A 23,601-nucleotide genomic window follows, 5' to 3' on the forward strand; every position below is an offset into this window, starting at 1 on the left:
TTGCATCGTTCCGGCTGGACTGAAATGACTGGACTGAGTGAGACTAACTGCTGCTACTATTACCACTGGCACTGGCACTGGCACTCCCCCCTCTCCTGCGGGAGGGGGTAGGAAGAGAGGGACAAAAAATAAAGTCCATGACCATGTTCCATGTCGACTGGCCATGGCCGTGGCCACGCCCGTCGTTGCAGGGCAGAAAGATGACTGTTCGTACGTACTGTACTGTAACCGTGTGGGCTGGGCTGGGCTGGGCCGGGCCCGGAGTGCTTCCTTTGCCTTTGCTTGTCCAGGAACAACGGATTGAACTGGCGTGGAGTGGGCTGGAGTGGGCTGGGCTGGAGCGGACTGGAGCATCCGGGACCAAAAGACAGTGAAGCAAAGTGCCGTAAAGCCAAGTACAGCAGCAGCAGCAGCAGCAGCAGCAGCAGCAGTGCACGCAACATGGGCAGGGCGTTGTAGCATGGCAATGCATCGCCCCATCTGGGAAGACGGCAGACGTGACCCAATGGGAGGGGCTGGGAGCCATAGGGGGGGGGGGGGCCCAGACGGCGAATTACCTTCCTGTGAGAGGACATCACACGGCACGGGGGGAGTGTACAGGTAGTATGAGAGAGAGAGAGAGAGAGAGTGTGTGTGTGTGTGTGAGAGTGAGGGTGAGAGAGTGTGAGAGTAGAGTGTGAGAGTGAGAGAGTGTGAGAGTGAGAGAGTGAGAGAGAGTCAGAGTCTGTACTCCGTAGTAGACTCAGAGGTAAGAGATGAGCGCGAGCGCGGACCAGATTTGCAGGGCCAGTCGTCCCCATATCAGATCAGGCCGATCCTAACTCAGAGTCGGAATCGGAGCGAGAAGGCGGGCATACATACATACCTGCTGCGTATTTGATGTTGCGCTTGCATTTGTACTTGCACTTGACTTGATGGATACTGATGCATGCCCATCTCTCTCTCTCTCTCATCAGTCATCGTACACTACAAATACCTCTCATCATAGGGAATGAGACCCGGGTACCGGCGGGCAAGCCAGCCAGCCAGCCAGCCAGCCAGCCAGCCAAGCGAGACCCAGGCTCAACAAGAGCAGTACACGGTGTACCTACCTAGTATCCGTGCAAAATGATGAGCAACGTACCCCGGGGCTGCTGACATGGGGGGGGGGGGGGGGGGCTCATGGGCTGGCTTTGTAGGGATGTGGTCCGGGACGGTGAAGGCAGCGTCAGCGGATCGCAGGCAGGGCAGGGAAGCTCGGCTTGACCTGGCCTGCACTGGCCGGGCGGATGCGGTAGGAAATGGCCGGCGCCGTCTGACGACGCAGAGCGAGGCTGATGGATGCGCTGCTGTGTTTTTGTTAACTGTCGTTGGCAGCCATGCAGGTGCTGGCAAGGTGTCTGTTTTTAATGCGGATACGGATGCGGATGTCGGTCTACTAATACGGTCAGACAATCAATCAATGTACACCACAATTACCTTGTGCGATGACCCGTCCCCTCCCATGTACAAAGTGTCGACCAAAGTGTTCGCAGCGGTCTCTCACTCTCTCCCTCCCACGTCAACGTTCCACTTGTAAACAGGCTCGGCCCCAGCAGATGCGTGGCTCCGTTTCTTTGGAGGGGCATGCCATGCGACGCCGACTGCGCTGGGCGAGGGTTAGATGCGCAGGCCCTTGTTTGTCGATTCAGCAGGGAGGCAGAAAACCAAGCCAAGACATCCATCAGTCTGCTGTGCTCTGGAAGTCACTTGCCTGTGGGTTGGCTGCTGATTTTCTCGCCTGTTCGCCCCCTCCCCTTCCCTGCCCTTCCCCTCTCCTCCCTTCCCCTCCCTTGAGGGTACCCTTTTACACTGTGCTCCGGCTGGCTAATGCCCTGTCTGCGGTGAGAAGCCACAACGTGGAAGAGGGACGAGAGGGCTTACCGGACCCGGGTAGGCAGCGGGTGCGTTTGGGCGAAGGGAGTCTGTTCGGATCTGCCGGAGGGGGGTCCGGATTATAGTCGGCGGCAAAGGCAGCTTCCGTTCGAATCCCACAGGGGGGGGGGCCGCCGGCGAGAGGCAACGGGTGATACGCCCAAGTCTGTGTCGAGACCCGCGGGGTCACAAGGGCAGGATGAGAGAGAGAGAGAGAGAGAGAGAGAGAGAGAGAGAGAGAGAGAGAGAGAGAGAGCGAGTGGATGGTGGCGGTGGGCAGGCGTCTTGATTACGATGGATGGTGATAATGATGATGGTGAGTCTTGTCTTGGGGCCCTGCCCTGTCCTGCCCAGTCCTGCCCTGTCCTATCCGGGGACCAGCAAGGTCTGCGCTCTCTCCCTTGAACCATCCATCCATCAACCATTACCATCCAAGTCCGGTATCGCAGTCGACCCAGAATTGGCGACGGATGCAGATGCAGATGCCACCTGGACGGACGGACGGTAAGTTCTCATTGTGTAGGTGTGCATGTGGCCTTTTTTTTCTGCCTCGTTTTCTCTCTCTTTTTTCCCCCGGACTAGAACTCTCGGCAGGGCTGGGGGGGGCGAATAGACGACGAACAAGCAGTTTGTCATAGGAAAAGAGTAACCATCATCATCATCATCATCATCATCGTCGTCGTCGTCGTCGTTGTCTTCGTCGTCGTCATCCTTCGGGGCCCCTGTTCGAGCGGGCTGGAGGCCTGGGAAAGGAAGGCCAGAGAGAAGAAGCGCTGTTGCATCGCCACGGCCAGAGTCAATACTTGTCCGTGGTGTCCATCACCACCAGCAGCGATGCTTTCGAACCCCGACGATCTCTCCTAGACGATCTCTCTCTCCTATGGGCTCTGGACCGAAAGCAACCGGCGTCAAGGCCGCCCGCCGATCAGGCCAACAGAGTCACCCCCAAATACAAATCTCGTTCGTAAAACTAACACAAAACGGATAAACAAACAAACGCATCCCCATCTCCGCCATGGACCCACGGGTCTCATACTGTGTGAGACTGACTGACTGACTTCCAATGACGAAACATTCTGTTCTTGTGCCTGAAAAGGTTCCGTTAACAGCCCTCGGTGTCGAGAACCAGGCAAACAGGGAGGCAGACGGGCAGGGAATGCAATAAATCAATGCAAAGTGGACGAGAGAGGCCGGAGATGAGGCAAAGCAAACGTCCGCGATGCACTCACTCAACGCAATACTTGATGATACCAAACGGAGTCTCCGATAAGGAGGGTATGGTATGGGTGTGTCAGTAGTCTGTCTAGGTTACATTTTATTTGCATCCAGTGCTGAGCCAGAACAACGACACTAACAAGCAAGCAGGCTCAGGCTCAGGCCCATTTCAGATCTGTTCACATGAGCCTCGCGAACTCGGCCGGTCCTAGTAAGACATGTTCCGTTCTCATACCCCCCCTCGTTCGTGGACGGGGGAGCAACAATTAGTCGGGATCAATAGATAAATAGATAAGGCTCAGCACCCATGGCACTCCCCGTCAAAACTTGGCTCATTATTAGGCACTTATATCGTCATTCACGTCCGCCTTCTCTTGCTCGCTGCTACTGCTGTTGCCGCTGTCTCACGGCTCGCTCACCCTGGCTTCTGCTTCTGCTTCTGCTTCTGCTTCTGCTTCTGCTCCTGCTTCTTCGTCTTCGTCTTCTCCTCATCCACGGCAGGGCAGCGTGGCTGGTTGGGCTTGCAGGAAAGTGACTGGTGGCCCCTAACCTACCATCCGTCCACCCGTGCTAGCCCTGTCATACCTGGCCCTTTTCCTCTGGTGGCACCACAGACGCAAGCCGGGCTCTCTCGTCCAGCGTCTCAGGGGGCGTAGGACGCTGGGCGCGCGGGATTCTCACATGACGCTGCGCCCGATGCGGTATCGCTTCCGGTGTGCGGGAGCGTGTGTCTGGGACCCCGACCCCGTGTAATGCCACCCCGAGCGGGCGAGCGCCCCTCTCCCCCTCTGCCTAGTCGGTCGATCGGTCGGTGGTTGTGATTGTGGTGGCGGCGGCGGCGGCGGTGGCAGGCCGGGCAAAGGTGTGGCCAGCACAGCACCAGCACACACCAACCAAGGCAGGCTTTTGCCATTGTCAGGCGGCTTGTCAGGTGTTGGTTAGTTCACGGAAGGGGACCTCCAGAACTCGGATCCTCCCAGTTAGTTTGTACTATGATGTACGAGCCTTTCGCAGTACCAGCACGTTTTCGGCACGTTATACATGGCGAGCGTCTTAACACCTCCATGTACCCTTGTCTGTCTTCACGGCAAGCCCTGCATCCAACAGCACACAGACAGACACGGCTGCATCGGAGCTTCTTGGCCAGCCGTCGTCGTCGTCGTCGTCGTTGTCGGTGCTGTATCTGTACATGGATACAGTAGGTATACTAATATACATAGTATCCGTACCATGGATTTTGTAGATACCTACGGATAGAGGAGTCTCATCTCTTCCTCTCTTTGTCTCTTCTCCCCCCGTCCTCAACCAGCGGATTGATTCAACATTGGCGATAGAAGGAGAGAGACCCTGGACTTACATGCGGTCTGGAACCCTGTCATTTCCGACTTGTCTCGTTTGCAAGCTTATTCCGTCACCCAAGCCATCCCGATTTTAAAATGGCCCTTCATGCCGCCGTCCTCCCTCTCGTCAACCCCCAATGGAATCCCGTCGGATTCAATGCTTGTGGCCATCGGAGCTTATGCAACTCTCGCACCGCCTCTTGACAATGCACCTCGCAGCTGACCGATCCAAGTAACAACCAACAAATGAGAACGGCAACAACAACAACAACAACAACAACAACAACAACAACAACAACAACAACAACAACAACAACAACAACAACAACAACAACAGCAGCAGCAGCAGCAGCAGCAGCATCACCAATACTCGACCTCGTTCCCGGCCCGCCGGCTCGCGCTTTGACAAGCAGCCGCTGCCACCACATCGGAGACGTACCCGCCTCCGGCCATGCTGCCTCGCCCGCATTAGCAGCCATCAGCTCTCAGCCCATCAGCCATCGCGGTCAACTAGCTACCACCACATCATTGCCTCTCCTCTCACCGCCCGTGGACGCCCGACTCGAGCATCCCCATCTTGCCCAGCCTTTGTTATAGCATAGGTAGTACGGATGGTGTATACTCACCGTTCGAACCCCGTACATGTAGCATTCCCCCGAACTATAACACTAGCATCCCAGCCGGCATTATACGTCATCACTTGGTTCCAGCTCTTCTCCCCATCCCCCTCCCCCTCCGGAGAAGCGGATTGTCAGACACGAGGGAAAGGAGGGGACAGGGACCCCGCGGCTTCGTGCTGGAAAAGGACCCCCGGCCGTGCCCCTACTTCGAGACGGCGGCCCAGCTCCAAGGAGAGGACGGTCGGTTATCGATTGGTTCGAAGCCTTTTTGGTCTCCAAACTCGTCTCCCATTCGCTTTTCGATGCAGCGACATCCCCGCGACGATCTCTCGAACCCTGGTTCGCGCTAAGATACCCAGGGACATACAGCCTAGGTACTACCAGTATGTACGGAGTAGGGTGCGTGGGTGCACACCGGCCAAGCTCGACGCTACCCGTACCATTCTTGCCCGCTGCTTTGTCTATCACTCACTGGCCTCTCTCTCTGCCTCCTCTTCCTTCTTCCCACCTCCTTGCCACTCGGGGCTCATCGCCTGACCATTCGAACCTTTTCTTCTCACTTCACTTGTACGCGGACTTACCTACCTCGTGTGCGTACTATGTATGTAGTACTGCGCACCGTCAAGCGCCCTCATCTTTGCTTGAGACGTTCGTCTCATCTCACTTGCTGTGCAGGGCTCCGCCATGTCTCCAGGGATGCATCACTTCACACACCATGGCACTGCTCGAGTCGAGTCAGGAACGCCGTCGCCCGCCAGGCGTGCCAGTCCTTGTCTATCTCGCTGCGCTATTGTCCATGCTGGTGGAAGACACACACTCACACACACACTCACACACACACACACACACACCCCTTCGGAAGTCTCTCTCACCGTCTCTCTCACTGTCTCTCTCACTGTCTCTTTCACACACACTCTCTCTATCTCGTACTCATGACCAGCAAAATTTTCCATCGGCAGTGGTTTGCTGCACGAAACGCCATGGTCAAGCTCCAGTTATGGGGGACCGGTTCGAACCCGGTCGGGCTGGGATTGTCGCCACGCAGTTGAAACAACTACAGTCTCTCAGTTTCAACCGCAAGGTAAAGTCAGTCGGTATGAGGTACAAGTAGTGATGAAGACAGCCGAGCACCGTTGGTTAGCATGGCTGGCTTTCTTCCCCCCCCCCTCCTCCCCTCCTCCCCAAACAGCCGCCCTCTATTTATCAGTTCCGACTTTCCCGTCGTCCACCGTCCATGCACACCGTCCGTCATCGGATTGAGCTGCCTTTCCGGGCCCATGCCGACTTTGACTCCCATCTGAGAGCCTCAAACAGAGAAAAGAAGGAGGGGGGAGTAAGAGAAAAGAAAGACCCCGCGGGGCTCGTAAGGTTTTCGACGCCAACTCAGCCCACATGCTCCCTGGCAATATTAGCGTCCGCCCTTGATCAAGGTGGGAGAGCCGTTGGCCGCGAACAAAATGGCACAACCTTGCGCTTGTGTTGCCTGTCGGCGGTCGGTGCCGCTCACTCTTTTGAGGCCATTAAGAGAGAGCATAAACGTGTTGCAAGATTCCTCATAAGATGCATCATCACCTCCTTTTCTCCCCGGCCCTTGGCCCCTGTTTGGTGGTCCTCCACGAACATGGCTCGCACAACCTTCGAGGCCGGCAACCCATAACTTCACAACCACCACCGCCCCTTTCATACAATGCTGGGCCACGCGACACTTGGCAAGGTTGTAATCATACCGACGACCAACTGCTTTCTCCGCGACTGCTACCCTTACCGTCGACGACGGGCCTACACGACAAATGCGGCAAGTCGGCCCCGTTGTTTGACAACTCGAGAGAACCTTGCAAACGAAGAAGCATCGTTGCCCCGGCCTTGCTCTGGTTGTTATACGCGTGTATTGCCCAACCCCTCGAATGAGTACCTCGTTGGTTCCTGCTCTTGCCGCCGAGTTGGGGCCAAGGTCTAGTTGCCCATGCTGGTTGTTGTGTTTTTCTTTTGCACGCCGGCTTGCAGACACCGACAAACGCAAATCCCATCCTTGGTTGCGACATCCCGGCAGCGACTAATCTGTCCTGCTCAAAAACACCCACCCATGCGTACTGATGCTGTGCATACTAGTACGCAGATGCAAACAAGCAAGCTTCGCGCATTTTACGCTCCCGAAGCTGTCGGTTAATTAGGGCTCCATGTTAGCATTTCTCTTGGCTCCGGTGCCAGGTCCAACACGGCGACAACGACGACTACCACGGCAGTAATGACGGCGGCTGACTCGGAACCATATCTAAATAATGCTTGGCTGTGCCAAGAGTAAGAATGGCCCCCCGGCCAGAGAACCCCCGGCCGATGACGCTGGACCATGTTGCTTTCTGCTCTGCCCGCCCTTCACGTCGTTCGCATCGTTGCTTACCTTTTACCGCATCCTGGTCTTATGAGGACGGCAAAGCCGTCGCCTACATGCTGCTGCTGCTGCTGCTGCTGCTGCTGCAAGCTCTTGATTCTCCACCTATCCTGACTGACGACGAACGCATCCTGGCATGCATCGACCCGAGAGATTTGAAGTTGGCCGAGGGTGCAAGACGAGCTCACGGTCGCGGTCACATTGCCGCGTATGTGTTTCTTTTGTGAAAAAGGGACCGCTCTTCCCTTCGCTCCATCACTTTGATAGTGGTAAGAACAACATGCTCTGATGAAGACGATCGTATGCTCTCTGTGATGTTTGGGGCCAATGCGCCTGACCGGGCTGTCGCACCGCACCCGCGGATCGGGGGGGGGGAAGTGATGGGACCGACAAGGAACGCTGCTATTCCAACTTATTCCAGCCACGCTGATATTTGGAGAACCGATGGGATTCATTTCACGTTGGTTCTGGTTGAGTCACGACCTGTTTCAGGCTATTCGGTTGTACCTCGAGGTGCTCTCTCGCCCAACACTGACGTGATGTAGTCTCTGACGACTGCCTCGATCACACGACCTCGCGCATCGAGGGCAGTTCAGCACGAGAAAAGGGATGAACCGCCAAGGGTCCTTGACAAAAGGTAACTTTGCATCACACCGCCACATCTTGCATACGGGAAGGGTACGACGTCGGCGCGGAACAAGACACGCCCGTCGGTGAGGGCGAATCATCGACATGACCAGGGACCTGGACCTGTGTCCGACTCTCTCGTTGGAGCTAGGCCCTGGAGTTGATATCGTGAAGGAAGAGCGGGGACCTCGCCCCGCGTTTGCTGAGTGCGAACGGGGCGACAGGAGCGTGTTGTTCACAGCATCTTCGCGGGTCCTCCTCCCCCTCGTATTGGGAGAGTCGGATGCGATGTCGTACATGTGTGCCGATGTGGGGCGTGGGTGGTGACGAGGTCGGGCGGCAGACGCCGAAGCCGATCGTGCCCGAACAGGCAATTTTGAGAGCGCTGGGAGTGGTCGAAGGGCTCTCTCGGTCTTGCTACCGACAAAGAGAAACGGAGACCGAACGCCGTGTGCCTGGCGTGTCTTGCTACCTGTCGGATCGGCAAGATCGGCCCCCGATGGCTGGCTCGGGTCGGAGAGGCTCCTGCTGCCGGACACGACCAAGCCGGGGATGCCGGTTGTTTCAGGAGATTGACGGCGCTCCGCGCACCGGGGCTTCCGTTCGTCGGTACTGCGCCGCGTCGATATCACGTCCGGGGCCTGGAGCTTGAGGTCAGACGGCCGTGCCGGCTGTACGGCTTGGTCTTTGCCCCCTCTCTTTCTGTAGACACCGGGCACTCCGCTCGGGCTTATTTGGTAGAGACCCGTCGTCGCCAGCACATTGGAGTCGCGATGTCCGAGTAAAGTCTGGGCCGGAAGGGGGGGGGGGGGGGGTGCGAACGTCCCAGGCACGGATGGCATAGGTGAAGTATCTCGTCGAGGCTATAGGACGAGGACAGCTGCATTCGTTGATGCCATCCCCCGTTCATTACTGGAGACTCATGCTCTTAACCTACTTTCTCATATTGATAGGTAAAGTACGGGCGGACGCGGCGGGTAGCTGCAATAGATACTTGATGGAGGAAGCAAGAAATCAGAGCAGACTAGAATCATTGGCCTGATAGATACACACAAAAAAGAAAAGAAAAATCTTTCATCCAGATTGGGACTCCGAGAGCCTCTTGTCCGCCTTCTGGATCACCGACACAAGACGTGCCCGACGGGACCGAAGTTTCCTTTACGTTTTGATTGCCCGGAAGCCATCCGCTCTCCGCCGCCATCATTATCTTGTCCGTATTCGCCACAGAGTACGCCTCTCGCAGGGGGCCGCAGCTCCGAAACCTTCCACCAGCTCGGCATCATCTGCGAGAAGACCCAAACCAAGGAACTGCTCTCCCAAGCCGTTGCACGCACCGGGCCAAGAAGACAACTGGGTACGGCCGAGATTGCGGCCCTTGGGGTTGTCAGAATCGTCCGCCCCATTACTTGCCCCTCGGCCGGAGGAAAGTAAGACAGGAAGTGGATTGCTCCCGCTCAAACTGGTGCGGCGTTTCGGGCCTCGCGTTCGCTTCATCACGGCAACATCGAACGAGACTTGGGAAACGGTGGGTATCTAATTTGTATTGGACATGGCAATCTCACCTGCCATACATGCGGGGGTACCGTGCCGTGGTCGGCTCTAGGCTTTGGCTAGTTAACAGTTGTGCCATGTTTCTGATCGTTCCCCGGGCTCCTTAAACCAACACCACCCGCCGTGGTCCTATCTCGGACGGGGAAGGGACAGCACAAGCTCTTGCGCTCATTTTTTGAGTAGGCGGTATTTGCCGCCTACCAATTCCAACTCCTCCTCTGCCATCTTCTCCGCGAGGAACTCCTGCAACTCCTCGTTGCTCCACGGGAACCCGTCCGCGATCAGCATCTTCATCATCATGGCAATCTGACCCAGCGGCATAGCCGGGCTCGAGTTCGTGAGCATACCGACAATGAACTGCCAGTAGACCTGTCGCCGTTCCTGCTCCTTGGCATCAAGCGCGCTGGGCTTCTTGGGTGAGAGATCACCCGACTCCGTGGTAGGGGCTTCATCCGGGCCAGGTACAGCGGGGTTGGCCCCGCCATTGGCATCGTCATTCAGCTTCTCGAGGACGGCAAAGGTGCCCGGCTCCATCTCACGAAGGACACGCTGACTAACCCAGAAGGAGATGGCGGACCGTATAAGATCGTCATCCATCTGGAGAACCTCTTCAAGCTGGTCGACGGTGCGGCGCAGAGGGAGCGGTCCTTTATAGGTTTCGTCTTCCTGAAAAGCGTAGATAACGACGGCTTCGTACGTCTTGCACTCCTTCTCCACTGTCCTGTCTTCCAGCTCGAGGTTGACTGTGGCATTTCCGAGGTTATTGAGCCATGTCAGCTTGCGATAAGACTTCAGACGTTCGAATTCACCATCGTAGTACCCTTGCACCTCGGCGACGGGCCGTGGAAGGATGAAGTGCTCCCGGTCCATCGTTGGCCAGAAGAGCCGAGAAAGAATCTTCGTATGGTACGACGGAAGCTCCTTGGATTTCCGGACAGGTCCCCCGATGTGGCCTGCCCTCACCGTCTTGGAGATGATCGAATCGACCCTCTTTGAATCTTGGATGTCCTTAATCATGACATCGCAATTCTGCAAGGCGTTATCTCCGAACCGCTTCTTCAGCAAATGGAGCACCCGGATCTCTTGGGTGAACTCGACCTGGGTGGACAACAACCTCTCTGCAATGATGTTCTGGAACTCTTTGATAAAGATATCCTGCGAGCCCAGAGCATTGACCAGTGTTCCAATGACGTCTTCCGACTTGGGACGTTTGTAGTTCACACCAGCGTCCACAGGATCGGGGATCCATTCCATATCATCCCAGTCCAGCTCTTCTTCGTCCGTAGCAGGACGTCTTTGCTGTGAGGGATCATTGAGCAAAACGGCTAGCTCAACAAGCTTTGTTTTGCCCGCTTCGGTGCGGATGTCGTCTGGATTGGATAGGAGCCCTGTAACAACGATGGGGATGGCATCGTCTCTCTGGCACAAGTAAAGCTGGAGCGAATGCACCACACGGTCCAGGAGCACTTTGGAATTGTCTAGGGCATGGAACGTTCGGATCATGGAGATATATACACGGAGTATATCGAGCGTCGATCTCCCTGGGTGCAGTAGACGTTTTTGAAGGGCCGCCGAGAACGTGTCCGTCAGTTGCAAGCGTCGCTGAGGTGTGGTGATGGCCATGCGGAGGTCGTCCAGAGCTCCTTTGCTCTCGGGCCACTGCAGGACAATGTCAAAGAGCTCATGAATGCGCATGACAGCCAAGCGTCCGACTGCGATCTCCTTCCACTTTTCGACGTCGGCCCAAGCAATATCCCCGCTACCGAGGCGAGCAAAGACCTCGACTGCTAGCCGCGAGTAATGGTTCTCGACCCAATCGCATAGTGCTGCGATGCAGCGTGAAGGTGTGCCAAGCTTCGCCACACGAGAAACCGACGAGGGGCCTGGAGCATCCTTCCCGCCACCTGCTTTTGGCTGCGTCCAGACGCCGGCGAATGATGTTTTTACATGCTCAATCATCACAGAGTCCATCAACTCGGCGAATAGTATCTGAAATCTCTCCCCGGCAAGGCCTACTTTGTGCAGCGCCTCAATCAACTGCAAGAGCTCTTGCCGCGCTGCTGCTGCCGGTGTTGGGGATGGTGCTGCTGCCTGATTGTCCCCTTGCAAGCCGGTCCCCCGAGATGCCCCGGGGGAGGGTGCGGCCTGCATGCCCAGAATGACCCTCGTTAAGCGACCAAAGACGGCTCGAAGGGATTCCATGAGCGCCTGTGACATGGAATTGCCAATGACTGCGTGCAGATCACGCCGGAACTTGTCAACGGCAATGTCTGCATGCTTGCTGTCGAGGCCCCGCACAATGAGGGATAGCCCATAGAGATACTGGCGGTGGGCTGCTTCCAGCGTATGTATACTTCCAAGGAGTACCTGAGCCTGGTCACCGTAGGTATTGCATGCGGACAGCAGGGGGAGGACGTGTTGAGCAAAGTGGTGGCGAACCTGCTGGGTATGCCAGGAGAGGATGTCTTCGGTGGCGGTAGCGTGCTGAGCGTGCTTCCATGGATGGAGCACCAGATTAAGACTGTCGTAGAAGTCCGCATCGTAGTCCTGAGACTCAGATGCCAAGGTGCCGAACGAGTCCTCAGCGGCCACCGATGGCGGCAGCTGGATACGAGTCGTCACCACGTGCCATGCTCGATCCCACCTAACCTGGTCGTTGGACTGGTCGGAAGAAGGCGGATGCGAATGAGTTGGCGGGGGCGAGCTCTGAAGATTCGAAACTTTGATGTTGCCGGGGAAGTGCGCGCGTGAAGGTGACTGATGGTGTGATGACGGCGGCGGTGGCGGTAGACCGCCCAATAGGTCACCTTGTGAGGTGAACCTCTGTGATGGTGTCGAGTATGGAGTGGGCTGCAATATTTCCGTATTAAAAACAGACTTAAAGACGTTCTGCCGTTTGCCGCTCCACCTGGAGGGCGCGTTCATTGCGGTGACCATGGTTGCTCGATGTCCACATTTGGATGTGCTCAGGCAGAAGGATTCAAGACCTGTCTCATCGCGGAGTCTCGACGGTGGCGACGACGACGTTTCAATACGGGAGGAGGAGGAATACACTCGTCGTGTCCGCGTCGCGTCGTCTATCTTCCGATATGATCATGCAGTGATTGCTTGAGCATTCGAGTCGTCGTGTTTACTTTTGGCTGGCTGCGATGGTGGTGATGGGCTGATTAAGCGCTGCGCTTAAGGTGTGTGTTGGATGCTTCGAAAATTGGGAGGGAAGATTTGGGCCTATCGCAGCGACGCGCTTATTTCCTTCGTAGCTGGCGATTGGCGCTAACGCGGCTTCTGGTCCACATGACAGACTTGGAAAGGACGCCAGGTGAAGCGAAGCTGACGCGATTCTATTGGTACATGCGGAAGTCCATCACCATGTGTCAGAAAGCCCCTAGTACGGTTCATCGACACAGTATACTTGATTGCCTCGCCCCCCCCCCCCGGTCATCTAGACCGACGCCCTTCATGTCAATTACTCTCTCTACGACCACCCCCCCTCTATCCTCAAATCTTCTCTCCTTCTCTCTCGCCTGTCTGCCGGACCCCTCCCCGGTATCCCTGCTCGTACCTAAGCTATTGAGTCTGCTTGTGTCGCATCCTGGCCTCAAATCGGGTCTCCCCCAAGTTGTCAACCAATTTGAACGAGAACAAAGACGAAAAAACCCACATCCAATCATTCCGTCACTGCGGACTTACAAACAATATCTTCTCAGCAGCGTTGCTACGAACCCCGCCGTTGTTCAAACGTCTGTCCGCAGCCGGTATTCTTTGCCAAGCATACCGCTTGGGATAGAAGCATGTCTTCAGATGGCAGGTGTGGGGTAACGAGCCAACGGATCAAGATTCACTTGCACGCCCCTATGCAATGGAGACAAGAGAAAGCAGTTGAGGCGGAAAGGCCGAGTGGCGTCGAGGCCCTGGAGTTATACACGGTGGAGAGAGGCTTGATTGCCCAAAGTCAAGGTGCAGCATCTCGCTCTTGTCTGTCCATCACAACGAATCAAAGGGTAGGATCTGGTCGAGCTGCCATCACGCTTGCCGCCACACGCGTGTGTGTATCTCACTTGTCTAACGGACTGCTGGCGGCGACCGACTGCGTTTCGTCTAGATCAGTGCGCAACACCACGAGGAATCACAGGACCGTCCGAGAAACCACACCCGGACCTGATTGTTGATGGGCTCGGGCTTTCAATCAGCATGAACAGACAAGGTCATACCAATTAGACGGTCTTGCGTCAGCTGCGGCGATACGCAATCAAACCCTAGCAGCGGTCGCGCGTCGTCCATGTGTCTCTGCATTTCGACATCGCGCATCATCAGCTCGACTACCCGCTATCTGGGGAGATTTGGCCAGCGTGGTACCAACGAACGAATCGAGGCCTGAAAAAGGCAACTAAAAAGTGGTTCAAACACCGACTCGCCACGCCTTTGCTTCAATGGGGCCCCTACGATGGCCGATCATAGCTCCACGGGACATCAAGCCTCATTATCCTCTAAGCGGGGACATGCGACTCAGCGAATCCGCAGTCTGGCCAAGTGCAGAGGGCCAGGCCCAAGATGGCATTGCTTCATCAATCTCCGTTATTCAAAACAGCCCCACCGTCACCACGCTAAATTACTGTGATCAAGCTTGTACAGGCTGGTATAGTCAGTCAGCTGCGCCTATTGACTCCGTCGACTGCTGCAAATCAACGATATGGACGGATCACATCGTGTTCCAGGGACAGCATGACGTCTTCATTGCCGTCGTTTATGAATATATTCTTTCCCATTGACCATGTGCCCAGGTATCAATAAATTGCATCGTGACCCTCGCGATCCGTACGCCCGCGGAGTAGGGGTCGCGGCTCGACTAGCTTCCCCTGACGCCCGCTCGCAAATCACTAACCGTCGACAGGGACCGCTGCTTCATGATCCTTCTAAGTAGCAATAACAGTGCGCCCATGCTTCTCATAACGACACACCGCTATATTGTACGTTATCCGTTCCTGCTATGGACCTTGCCCTCTTGGGGGACCCACGGGGCTGGTTCGTCATGCCGCCAGACGACCGGAAGGAAGAGCAAGTCTGGCCAGGCCGATGTGGATGGCCGCCGATAGGATGTTCCCGGTCGGCACGGCAGTGAACCAAGCCACCAAGCTTGTCCATTTTTATTTTTTTTACCGCTCAACTGGGATCTGAGGAAATCCTGCTGCCTGAAGTGCGTCTCGGTCTTTAGCGAGTGCGAACCGCGAACCGGCGAGCGGCTACTCCCTTCCCTCTTGAGCGCTTAATACACTACTCGCCTGTCCTTACGAGACGAGTCTAGGACTTGGAGGTGGGTACCGGTGCGTCTTTGATGACAAGCGCTGATATCGGCACGCACAGAATGCCGCACAATCCAACTCTGACTTGCCCAGATTAGGCCGAGCACCGGGTCATATAATCAGGTTGACGACAGCTGCCCGTTCTAGCATTGCAGCAGCAGTAGCAGAAGCATGCGATGGTTACTGCAACCTCTAATGGCAAAGGCGCGCGACGGATAGTGATTGCTTAGGTGGCGGCCCGCCGCCCCAGACACGATCAACGACAGCTGGATTTTTCAGACAGCGGTTCAGTAAGACGACAACGCAACATGAGATCGGTTTGGCACGGCCTCGATAAAACTCGATATCGCTCTTACAGACCCCAGGAGTGCACATTCTGGCACTGGGTCAGGTTATCTGTCTTCCAACGTCTCACTCAAACTGCTGCGCCTACTTCGCTGTATCGACCGTCGAATAGCAACTGCATGTTAAGTCTCGCAGGAATGAAGTTGCAGCTCGCACAACAACCAATGAGAATCGAGATAGACCATACCGTCAAGTATACCAGCCAATAATATGAGAGGGGGGGCAGGGCGAGGAGCACTAAGGCAGCTCAGAGCTGCTGTCATGCCCACATAGTGTGGTGGGTCATCCCGATGCAACCCCGACCTGGGAAGGATCTCTACTTTACCGGGTCGCTGGAGTCGTACCTAAGGTAGGTAGGTAGCATCGTACTTACCTAGTTAGGTACGTACTGGGTACATACGAGAAGACGACGACAGCTTATGTAATGGGTCGAGAATGGAATCCCGGTCCCTACGGTCCCTACTGTGTGCAACGAACGGTCGGGAGAGCCTCATACGCTGCCTTGTTGAGCAGTCGTAACACAAATCTGCATGTTAGCCTCACAGAGAACATCGGCTGTGGTCTTAACCCGATGGTGGATCTCAGTCCCGATTCAGTTTGAGATTCGCAACCTGGGTTGATGAGGCCGTTTTATTCAGGGGCACGACGCGTGGTCCCATACCTTGGCTACGTACCACCATATGGGAGGGGGTGAACAAGAAATACGGCTCATACCTATGCACTACACCAGCCGACGGGTGTCCTTGGCCTGTCGCAAAGACTTGCATCGTGTTTGCCGAGTTCCTAGCCTCTTTCGGGACCTGTCCTCCGATCTTTCATCTGCAACGCGAGTCTTGGGAATCCCGACGGCGCCCAGGGATTCGGGTCATTTCTTGCGGTTGTGGCTGCGGATGGAGCCCATGGCGAGGGATAACGCCCCGCGCAAGATGAAGGCCGGAGGGAGAATACCGATATTCCCGACATCTCCATGACCCAGTCCCCTTCCCCCGTTCTCTGTTCGCAGATATTGCCCGACGGGCGCGACGGGGCCGACGGCGCACGACCGCTCGGGACTAGGGGTCGATTTTTGCCACTGGCAAGCTTGAGGCTCTCTGCAAACCAATTGGGTCCATCGACGTATCCATGTGGGGAGTACGGATATAATGCCACTCTAATGACTGCAATCTCCTCCCCCTACTGCACGTACGAAGAAGCTCAAGGGGTAGAAAGAGACGTCCGCCGAGACTGTCATTCTCTAGCGACAAACGAAATCTAAAGGGGCATATCAACTATCCTCCGCAAAGACAGATTCTAGATAGACGGTCCACTCATCCGTGGTCACATCAACATCCCTACAATATGCGAGGCCGGGTCTTGGAAATGGGGAATGATCGTCCATCTCTGCCTGCTTCAGACCGAAGGCCGAAGGCAATTGGTACTGCTGTCTTGTTGCTTCTCATCGGGGACCTCGTCGGGGGCCACCGCTCAATACTGACCCCCGCTTCTCCCACCATGCCCCTGTTGTATATTTGCACAGGTGAGTCTGTTTCTGGTGGTCGTCAACCCGAATGTCAAGTCCCTGCCTGCCCCGATCCGATGAGCAGGATCTCTATCTGTAGCTAGCGAGCCTCGAGCGGGAGCTAAGGGGAGGCTGGCCGGCTAGCTGGCTGGGTCTGCACAGGAGCAAGGTTGCATTCCCCATCGTGGCGGGGTTGACTTTCGGAGGATCGATGTCAGCTCCTGGGATGGGGGTTCCAGGGAAAAGAGTGAATTAATCCCAGAGGGTTTGACGCGCGTGTTTGCTCGCAGCTGACTGACCATAGTGTGTAAACATGAGCAACTGATGTTTGACTGATTGTTCAGCAGAACAAATGCGGTCATAATATTCGTGCGCACGGCTTACGACGACGTTGAACTTCGCTTCTTGGTCCAATCATGTGATGCTGCAAGTTGCGGTGCGTACGTGGGTGCATATGCCTGTGGCTCTCGACACAGGTGAGCTGCGAGAGATTACTTCTGGTTCCATCAGCTCACCTGTATCTCACCTACACATTAACCATTGATAGCCAATACATCTCACCAGCCCTTCCCGCAAAAGCCGATTAACTCCTGGCTCTCTCGGCCTTTTCGCCTCGCTCTTCCGGAGCGCTTCCCTGCAAGCCATGCGGTCGCTTCATAGCAATACGCGCTTGGCAGAGGCTGACGTTGCAATAGGTAGCAGCATTTGGCCCTTGCAAGAGTTTCGGCTAGCGACTTGACATCTCCACCCTCCTAGGGCGGAGAGACACCGACAAACTCGGTCTAGGGGGTGGCTTTGCTGGGTTCATCGATGGAAGCCAGAAGCCAGCAGGGATTCGGACGAAAGCTCGGGACCGAAGGTCGGAATGTTCCCCCGTCAGTATGGGGTCTTGAGCCGATGGGATGGATATGCACACGTCTCTCGTTGGAAGTGGTAATGGAGAAAACATTTCGCTGCCGTATGTTGTTTGAAGTTGAGTACCGCTGTTCATTTCTCCTTCTTCCGATGTCGCTTGGCTGCCAATCCAGTTGGCCAGTCAGTCGCTACTTGCTTGCATCTGGACCATCAGATACTAAAAGCAGGAAGGAACTTCTGTACTCGTACTTGGCGGACTTGCGCTTCGTTTCGCACCCCCACCGGTGTGGACTGCGATGCGACTTCCAGGTAAGAGACTCTCTCCCTCTTTCCCGCTCTCGCTCTATCTTTACCTTCATCCGTAGCTTCCCCGTCTTCTTCACCCCATATTAGTCCGGGCCAACCAATCATGTTCCGGATTTTATCTCTCCCGTCCGTCTCCCAGCCCTGCACACCTACCTACCTACCTACCTACCTGGGTACCCACGCGATCTTCAACCACACCACGTTGCAGCCGGGCTCCTTAAATCCCACATTGAATACGCCTTTGACGCAGCAACAACTCACCCAAATGGACAAGACTTGTCGCAGGTGCCCACGAAGACGTACGTGGTCGCCGTCGAACCAGCAAGAGACACAGAACTGTGGCGGGAAAACAAGCGACGAGGTTGCCATCCCCGTCATCTCAAGGACGAAAGACGCCCGCCGCTAACTACACTAGCAATGACAGCCGCCATGCACCGCCGCCACCATCGTATCTTGTTATATACCCTTTGCCCCAGTCGTTCCGCTATGAGCTTCCCAAATGGCAGAGGAACCAGCTGTCATTTCCAAAGTCACGAGAAATCGAGGCATGGTTGATTTGACCTCATTTTAGTGCCTAAATGGACGCTGGTCGCCCTGCCTGTGTATCCTCCACAACCTCGAAACCAATCACCCTCTCGGAAAGCCTTTGATGGATACCAAATTGGCCTTTGGCTCTCATAGGTTGCTGGAGCCCCCAGAACCTCCACGACTTAGGACCTCGTCCTATTCCTATCGCGGCTGTGTCCCAACCGGGGAGGGGGCGTAGGAAGGTGGTGGGCTGGGGGGGACCTACCCGCACACATAGTATACAGTACGGAGTACCAAATCCGGTAAATGCTATCGCCTCCCTGCCCTGCACTCATGCTGCTTACTTATTACCTTCTTCATTATACGTTAGGCCAGCGTCGAGGCCCGGGTTTCTCACTTTCTGTTTGGGCCATGCTTGTTTTGTGCCTCTGTCTACTTTAATCCAAGGCACTTTGGACATGCTGGTAGCTTCAGCGGGGTCCCCAGCAACCCATCTGCAGGACCAGCGCTGCCTCGACAGAGCCTGGATTATCTGCGGCGACGATCGCTACCCTACCCGTTTTGTTGCTCCTGGAGAGCCTTGAGCCCTGAGCCCGGGTCCCAGGTACCCAATCCCAGGTCCGTCGCCATGAGAGGTGGGTCTTCAAACGCCTGCGGAGACTAGGCTGAAGAGGGCCCTTCTTGCGACCGTTCCAGATGGGGGAGGTTGTCATCTCCCGGCCGTTCGCTTCGTCTTCCGGTTCTTCGCTGAGTTCATCACCCTACCCAAAGCGGACTGCACACCTGGGTTCCATGGCCGTCACTTCTGTCGCTTTTACCTCGGTCGATGCAACGTCGGGTGCCTCTGCTCCAGTCGATAGAGCAAGAAACGCCTACGAGGAGCGACATGGGGGCCCGCATCGTCAACGTCCGATCTGCGCGTCCGGCTCTCACCTCGCCCCTCCCTACGTACGCACACGACGCCGAATCTCGCGCTGGTCGAGCCGTCCTTCCCGTAAATCATCTTTCGATCCCACGGCTCCACATCGTCGCGCGCGGCAGACACCTTTGAGCGAACTTTCGAACTTTGCTCCCGTCACTTTGCCTGCCGGTTCGCACACTCGCGCACACGACTCGTAGATGGGGATCTCTCACGAGTTCCTCAAGTCATGGGAGACCTGGGTTCATGTGGTCTGCGATGGGAAGGGGACCCCTTGTACAAGTAACGGGGAAGAAGCTCGAAAATCACATGGTGTGTGCCTGGTCGCCTTGGATCCCTGGATTATGGCAAGCCATACGGCCCTGTCGCCCTCTGCCGGGTCCCAGCACATGCCTTCACTTACACGTGGATTAGAAATTACTCCCGCCGCCGGTCTCCTGGCATGATGGACCCACGATCCGTGGTACTCCATTGCTAGGAACCGGGGCCACCCCTTGTATTTCTCCTCTTGCAACACCCGGATGAGGCGCACACGCCCCCAAACTCCGCCGGACTGATCTTGACATCACCACGAGCCCTCCCCCGGCTCACAGCTCAATTGGCGCTGGCGCTTAGGCAACAAGGCGTCCCTCTCCAATAGACGCTCCAGGAGCTATGACCTCGTTTGCGTGTTGCTGGAAACGTCGGTACCCCCCACCCCCCCCTCTCGCTCTTTCTCTCTGTTCCTTTTCGTCCAAACTATGACCATCCGACATCCGACTCTCCGCAGCCCGTCGTATCTCCGGCTTACCAAAAGATCCGAAGGGTGTCGGGTGCAGGAAAACGGTACGGTGGTATGAGCAGTTCACTTTCTTTGCCCCATCTGTCTGTTCCATTTACGAGTACCGCATAATCGGGTTCCCCATGCCCAAATCTCGTAACGCTTCCCAGGGATGCTTATTGTTCCCTCCTTTGGGTCAAAGGGCTGGGAGGGGTGTGGTGTATGCCCGCGACCGCCTTTCGAACCAGGGTCCCGGCATTGTGGCGGCCGCCATCCAACGGGATGCCCTCCTGCTGCCCTGCTCTCCCCACCTGTATTCCCATCGTTTTGGCATGGCAGCTATCCCACCTGCGGCCTTGGCTCTGGCTTGTACGATGTAGTTTTGTTTTTTTCCTGGTGGTATTATTGGTATACGAAGCAGGCGTTGCAGGCTGCAGGGTGCGACCAGTTCAATTTCAAGATTGCCAGGGGGGGGTCGGGCGCTCGAGCTTTCCAGCCCCTCCCCACGTAGTTCTTTTTTTGTTCTCTTTCATTGTCATTTTATTTTATGCTATTCTCTTGGTGCTGGGCCTCCAACTATCGAACGGGCAAGGAGGTTTCTATCTTACGATATACGAGAGACATGACGTACGTGGTCGATTGTAATTTCATTGATTCAAGGCATGAGCCTGATGTGTTGTTCCATTGTGGCAGTGGCAGATAGTAGTAGCGCTGTGTCCCAGCAGTGCGACGAACACCAAGTGTAGCCAAACCAGGAAGGAAAAAAAGATGCGTTTCTTTGCGACGCTAGTGAAAGGGTATATTTTCCAGAATGGCCAAGTTGCCTTTGGGCGGCGATGACATTACATCCCTTCCCCCCCCCCCCCCCCCCCTTGCCCCTTTCCTGCCGTTGTTATTGTTGTTATTGTAGTGGTAGTCGTTGCTGTGCTCTCGGGGACAAGGCCCCCGAGAGTACCGTTCTTCATCCGGCGCTTGAGAGGAATAAACTAAAATCAGATCAAAGCGCCACCTGTAATTCATAGCACAAAAAACAAAAAACCAGCAACACAACCACTGAAGGGCAAAACAATCAAGTAAAAGAAGAAAAAAAAATCACGGCAAAAAACTCCTTCTGCAAGATGCGCCGAATGCTGAGATCAGTTCGGGCAATACTGGCTAATGTGACTCCGTCGCCGCGTCGGCGTTGTTTTTGTGCGCCCCCTGTCTGTCTCTCTCCCTCTTGGTCCCTCCTACTGAAAGGAGGGGGGAAAAATAAGGAGAACCTCCTCCATAACATGTACATGTCGAATGATATGACGGGTCGAGAGCGGGGTGCAAGGGTGCCCGCCCCCTAGGATGAGCAGCAGACTGTATACGGGACTTTTGTGGTCGTTGCTCGTTTGCTGCTTGCATTGTTGGTTCGGCTGGCTCGGTTGGTTCCCAAGTCGGGCGTCCTACTCCCAACCAATATCTACGTGTTCCGGCGCTGCTGCTGCTGCTGCTGCTGCTGCTGCTTGCATTTGTCGTGGAGGAGGTGGCCGTTCCTCGCCGTCGTCCTCGTAAACTCGGCTCCGCAGTTAGGACACGTCGCCTTGGTGGCTTGGCCAGACTTCTCCCTCTGGTGCCTCAGCAGGTTGCTGAAGGTCGAAAATTGGCGCCCGTTGCAGCCGTGCTCCCAACACTGCGGTTTGGGACGACTCTGCACCACTCTGACGTGCCCCTGGTCTGGGGTTCCGGGGCCGCCGCTCATCGAAGGTGGCACGCCGTACATCATGCCTGGGTCTTGTCCAACAGGCATCTGCGGTCGGCTTCTGCGTTGGTTCTTTGTCAGTCTCACGTCTCTCACCCCTTCTCCGTCTTGCGGCTGACATACCCGTAATGTGTTGGTTGTTGGAACTGTTGCGAGTAGTCCATGCCACCACCCATGCCGTAGGCCGAGGCCATGGGGGGGTACCCGCTTTGATAGCCGTGGTCTGATAAAGGCGGGCTGTAGGACGGCAGGTACGATGATGAACCCATTGTTGTTGTTGGCTCTGAGAGCAAAGAGATCGGCGCCGGTGCTGTCGTGTAGATGGGGACGCCCATCGTTGACGATATGTCTGGCAGGCTGAGTGGTGGCGAGTGGACGTAGGGGTTGCTTCCCGCCCTCCTGACGCGCTGTGATGTTTTCGAGTCCCGGCGTGCCATGTCCCTCTGCTTCTTCAGTTCTCGCTGCTCCAGCGTCAGAGTCCCCCGCGGCGGGCTCGATGTTACTGATCTGGATCCGCTGGGAGGCGTGAGGCTGGTGTCTGGTACGTGCCCAAGCGATGAGAGGTTGTGGCCTAGTAGCGCCCCGCTGGATTCGCTGTTATCGAGGCCTTCAGGTTGATTGTGTTAGGACGTATGGGAGGACATGAGAAGAAGGACAAAGGAAGTTATTTACCAGGCCAGGTGAAGGATGATCGGCTTCCCATAGTGAACGAAGGGTCGAATTGCATAGCAATAGCGCTGGGAGAGAAAGAAAGGGATGTCAGAATGCATCTATAGGTCAGCGTGGAACAGTGCTGGGAGCGCACCTCATGCTTGCTTCGGCTAGAAGTGGCGGAGAGGACTGATTGGAGGAGTAGTCTTGGGCAGGGTCTACTCTGACGAGAGGGGCTGAACCCGAAGTCTGATGCACCTCGTGCTCGTTCCACTCTGCATTCAAGATGTCGGGTGGTAGCAGAGGGAAGGGCGAGTATCCTTGTGGGTTGGGGGAGGGGAGGAAGGTGGCCGAGCCGGGCGGGTTGGGACTGATATAGCCAGAGGAGTGGAGAGCCTCAGACCTGACCGAGGGGCTGGACTCTAACGGTAGCGTTCTGGGGGAATCGACTAGTTGGATGTTGGCGAACTGAGCAGCAGTAGCTGATACGCGGCTTCCTGCTCTGGATCTGGGCGGAAGTGAGTAAGAGTCCTCGCAACCCTGCTCAGGAAAGCCGGAAACCATTGCTAAAGAAGGACTAGAAAGAAAGTCTGGGTGGCACATACGGGCGAGCCTTTTTGGGGGAGTTGGAAGTCGAGATGTGTTGCTGCGAGTTTGTATGTATATCCAAGCGTCGTCCACGTGTATCAAGCCAGTGACGGAGTTTGAAGGCTGGAGACCGAGATGAACTTATAATGAGACCCAATCCGATCAGGCAGCGAGTTTAAGGACTGGGCAAGGAAGGATTGCTTGCTTGCCGGGTGTAGGCTTTTGGTTCAACAAGATCACGGATACTAAACTTGGATATCACCAGAAGGTTCAAGATCTCAGCCTCACAGGTCCAGGCGGGCACTGTCTTATAAATGGCAGGTGGGCAGTGAAAAAGATGGCATGGTGGAGTCAACAGCCCAGATCCCGACCTCTTGACGTATTCTCTCAGTGCATAGGAGGGAAAACGAGAGAGACGAGCATGTTCGAGGGGGACAAGCTACACCACATGGAGGCAAGTCCAGACAGCGGGCAGGGGTTCAGGGAA

General features: G+C 55.8%; 3 protein-coding genes across 3 annotated transcripts; 1 reads left to right on the forward strand and 2 right to left on the reverse strand.

Moving 5' to 3' along the window:
• Positions 1 to 4,149: 4,149 nt before the first annotated feature.
• GLRG_04442 (uncharacterized protein) lies at positions 4,150 to 4,854 on the forward strand (the record flags this gene model as incomplete). The annotated part of the gene is made up of 2 exons (XM_008095127.1): positions 4,150 to 4,306; positions 4,700 to 4,854. 2 exons carry the CDS (start codon positions 4,150 to 4,152, stop codon positions 4,852 to 4,854), a joined length of 312 nt encoding a protein of 103 aa, XP_008093318.1.
• Positions 4,855 to 9,803: 4,949 nt separating this feature from the next.
• On the reverse strand, positions 9,804 to 12,572 carry GLRG_04443 (Cullin family protein; the record flags this gene model as incomplete). The annotated part of the gene is made up of 1 exon (XM_008095128.1): positions 9,804 to 12,572. The coding sequence occupies one exon, from the start codon at positions 12,570 to 12,572 to the stop codon at positions 9,804 to 9,806; it is 2,769 nt and encodes a 922-aa protein (XP_008093319.1).
• A 9,024-nt stretch (positions 12,573 to 21,596) lies between these two features.
• On the reverse strand, positions 21,597 to 23,090 carry GLRG_04444 (uncharacterized protein; the record flags this gene model as incomplete). The annotated part of the gene is made up of 4 exons (XM_008095129.1): positions 21,597 to 21,936; positions 21,999 to 22,482; positions 22,548 to 22,612; positions 22,681 to 23,090. The coding sequence occupies 4 exons, from the start codon at positions 23,088 to 23,090 to the stop codon at positions 21,597 to 21,599; spliced, it is 1,299 nt and encodes a 432-aa protein (XP_008093320.1).
• Between the last annotated feature and the right edge of the window lie 511 nt (positions 23,091 to 23,601).

This window comes from Colletotrichum graminicola, assembly GCF_000149035.1.
Source record: "Colletotrichum graminicola M1.001 genomic scaffold supercont1.14, whole genome shotgun sequence".
Lineage (NCBI taxonomy): Eukaryota > Fungi > Ascomycota > Sordariomycetes > Glomerellales > Glomerellaceae > Colletotrichum > Colletotrichum graminicola.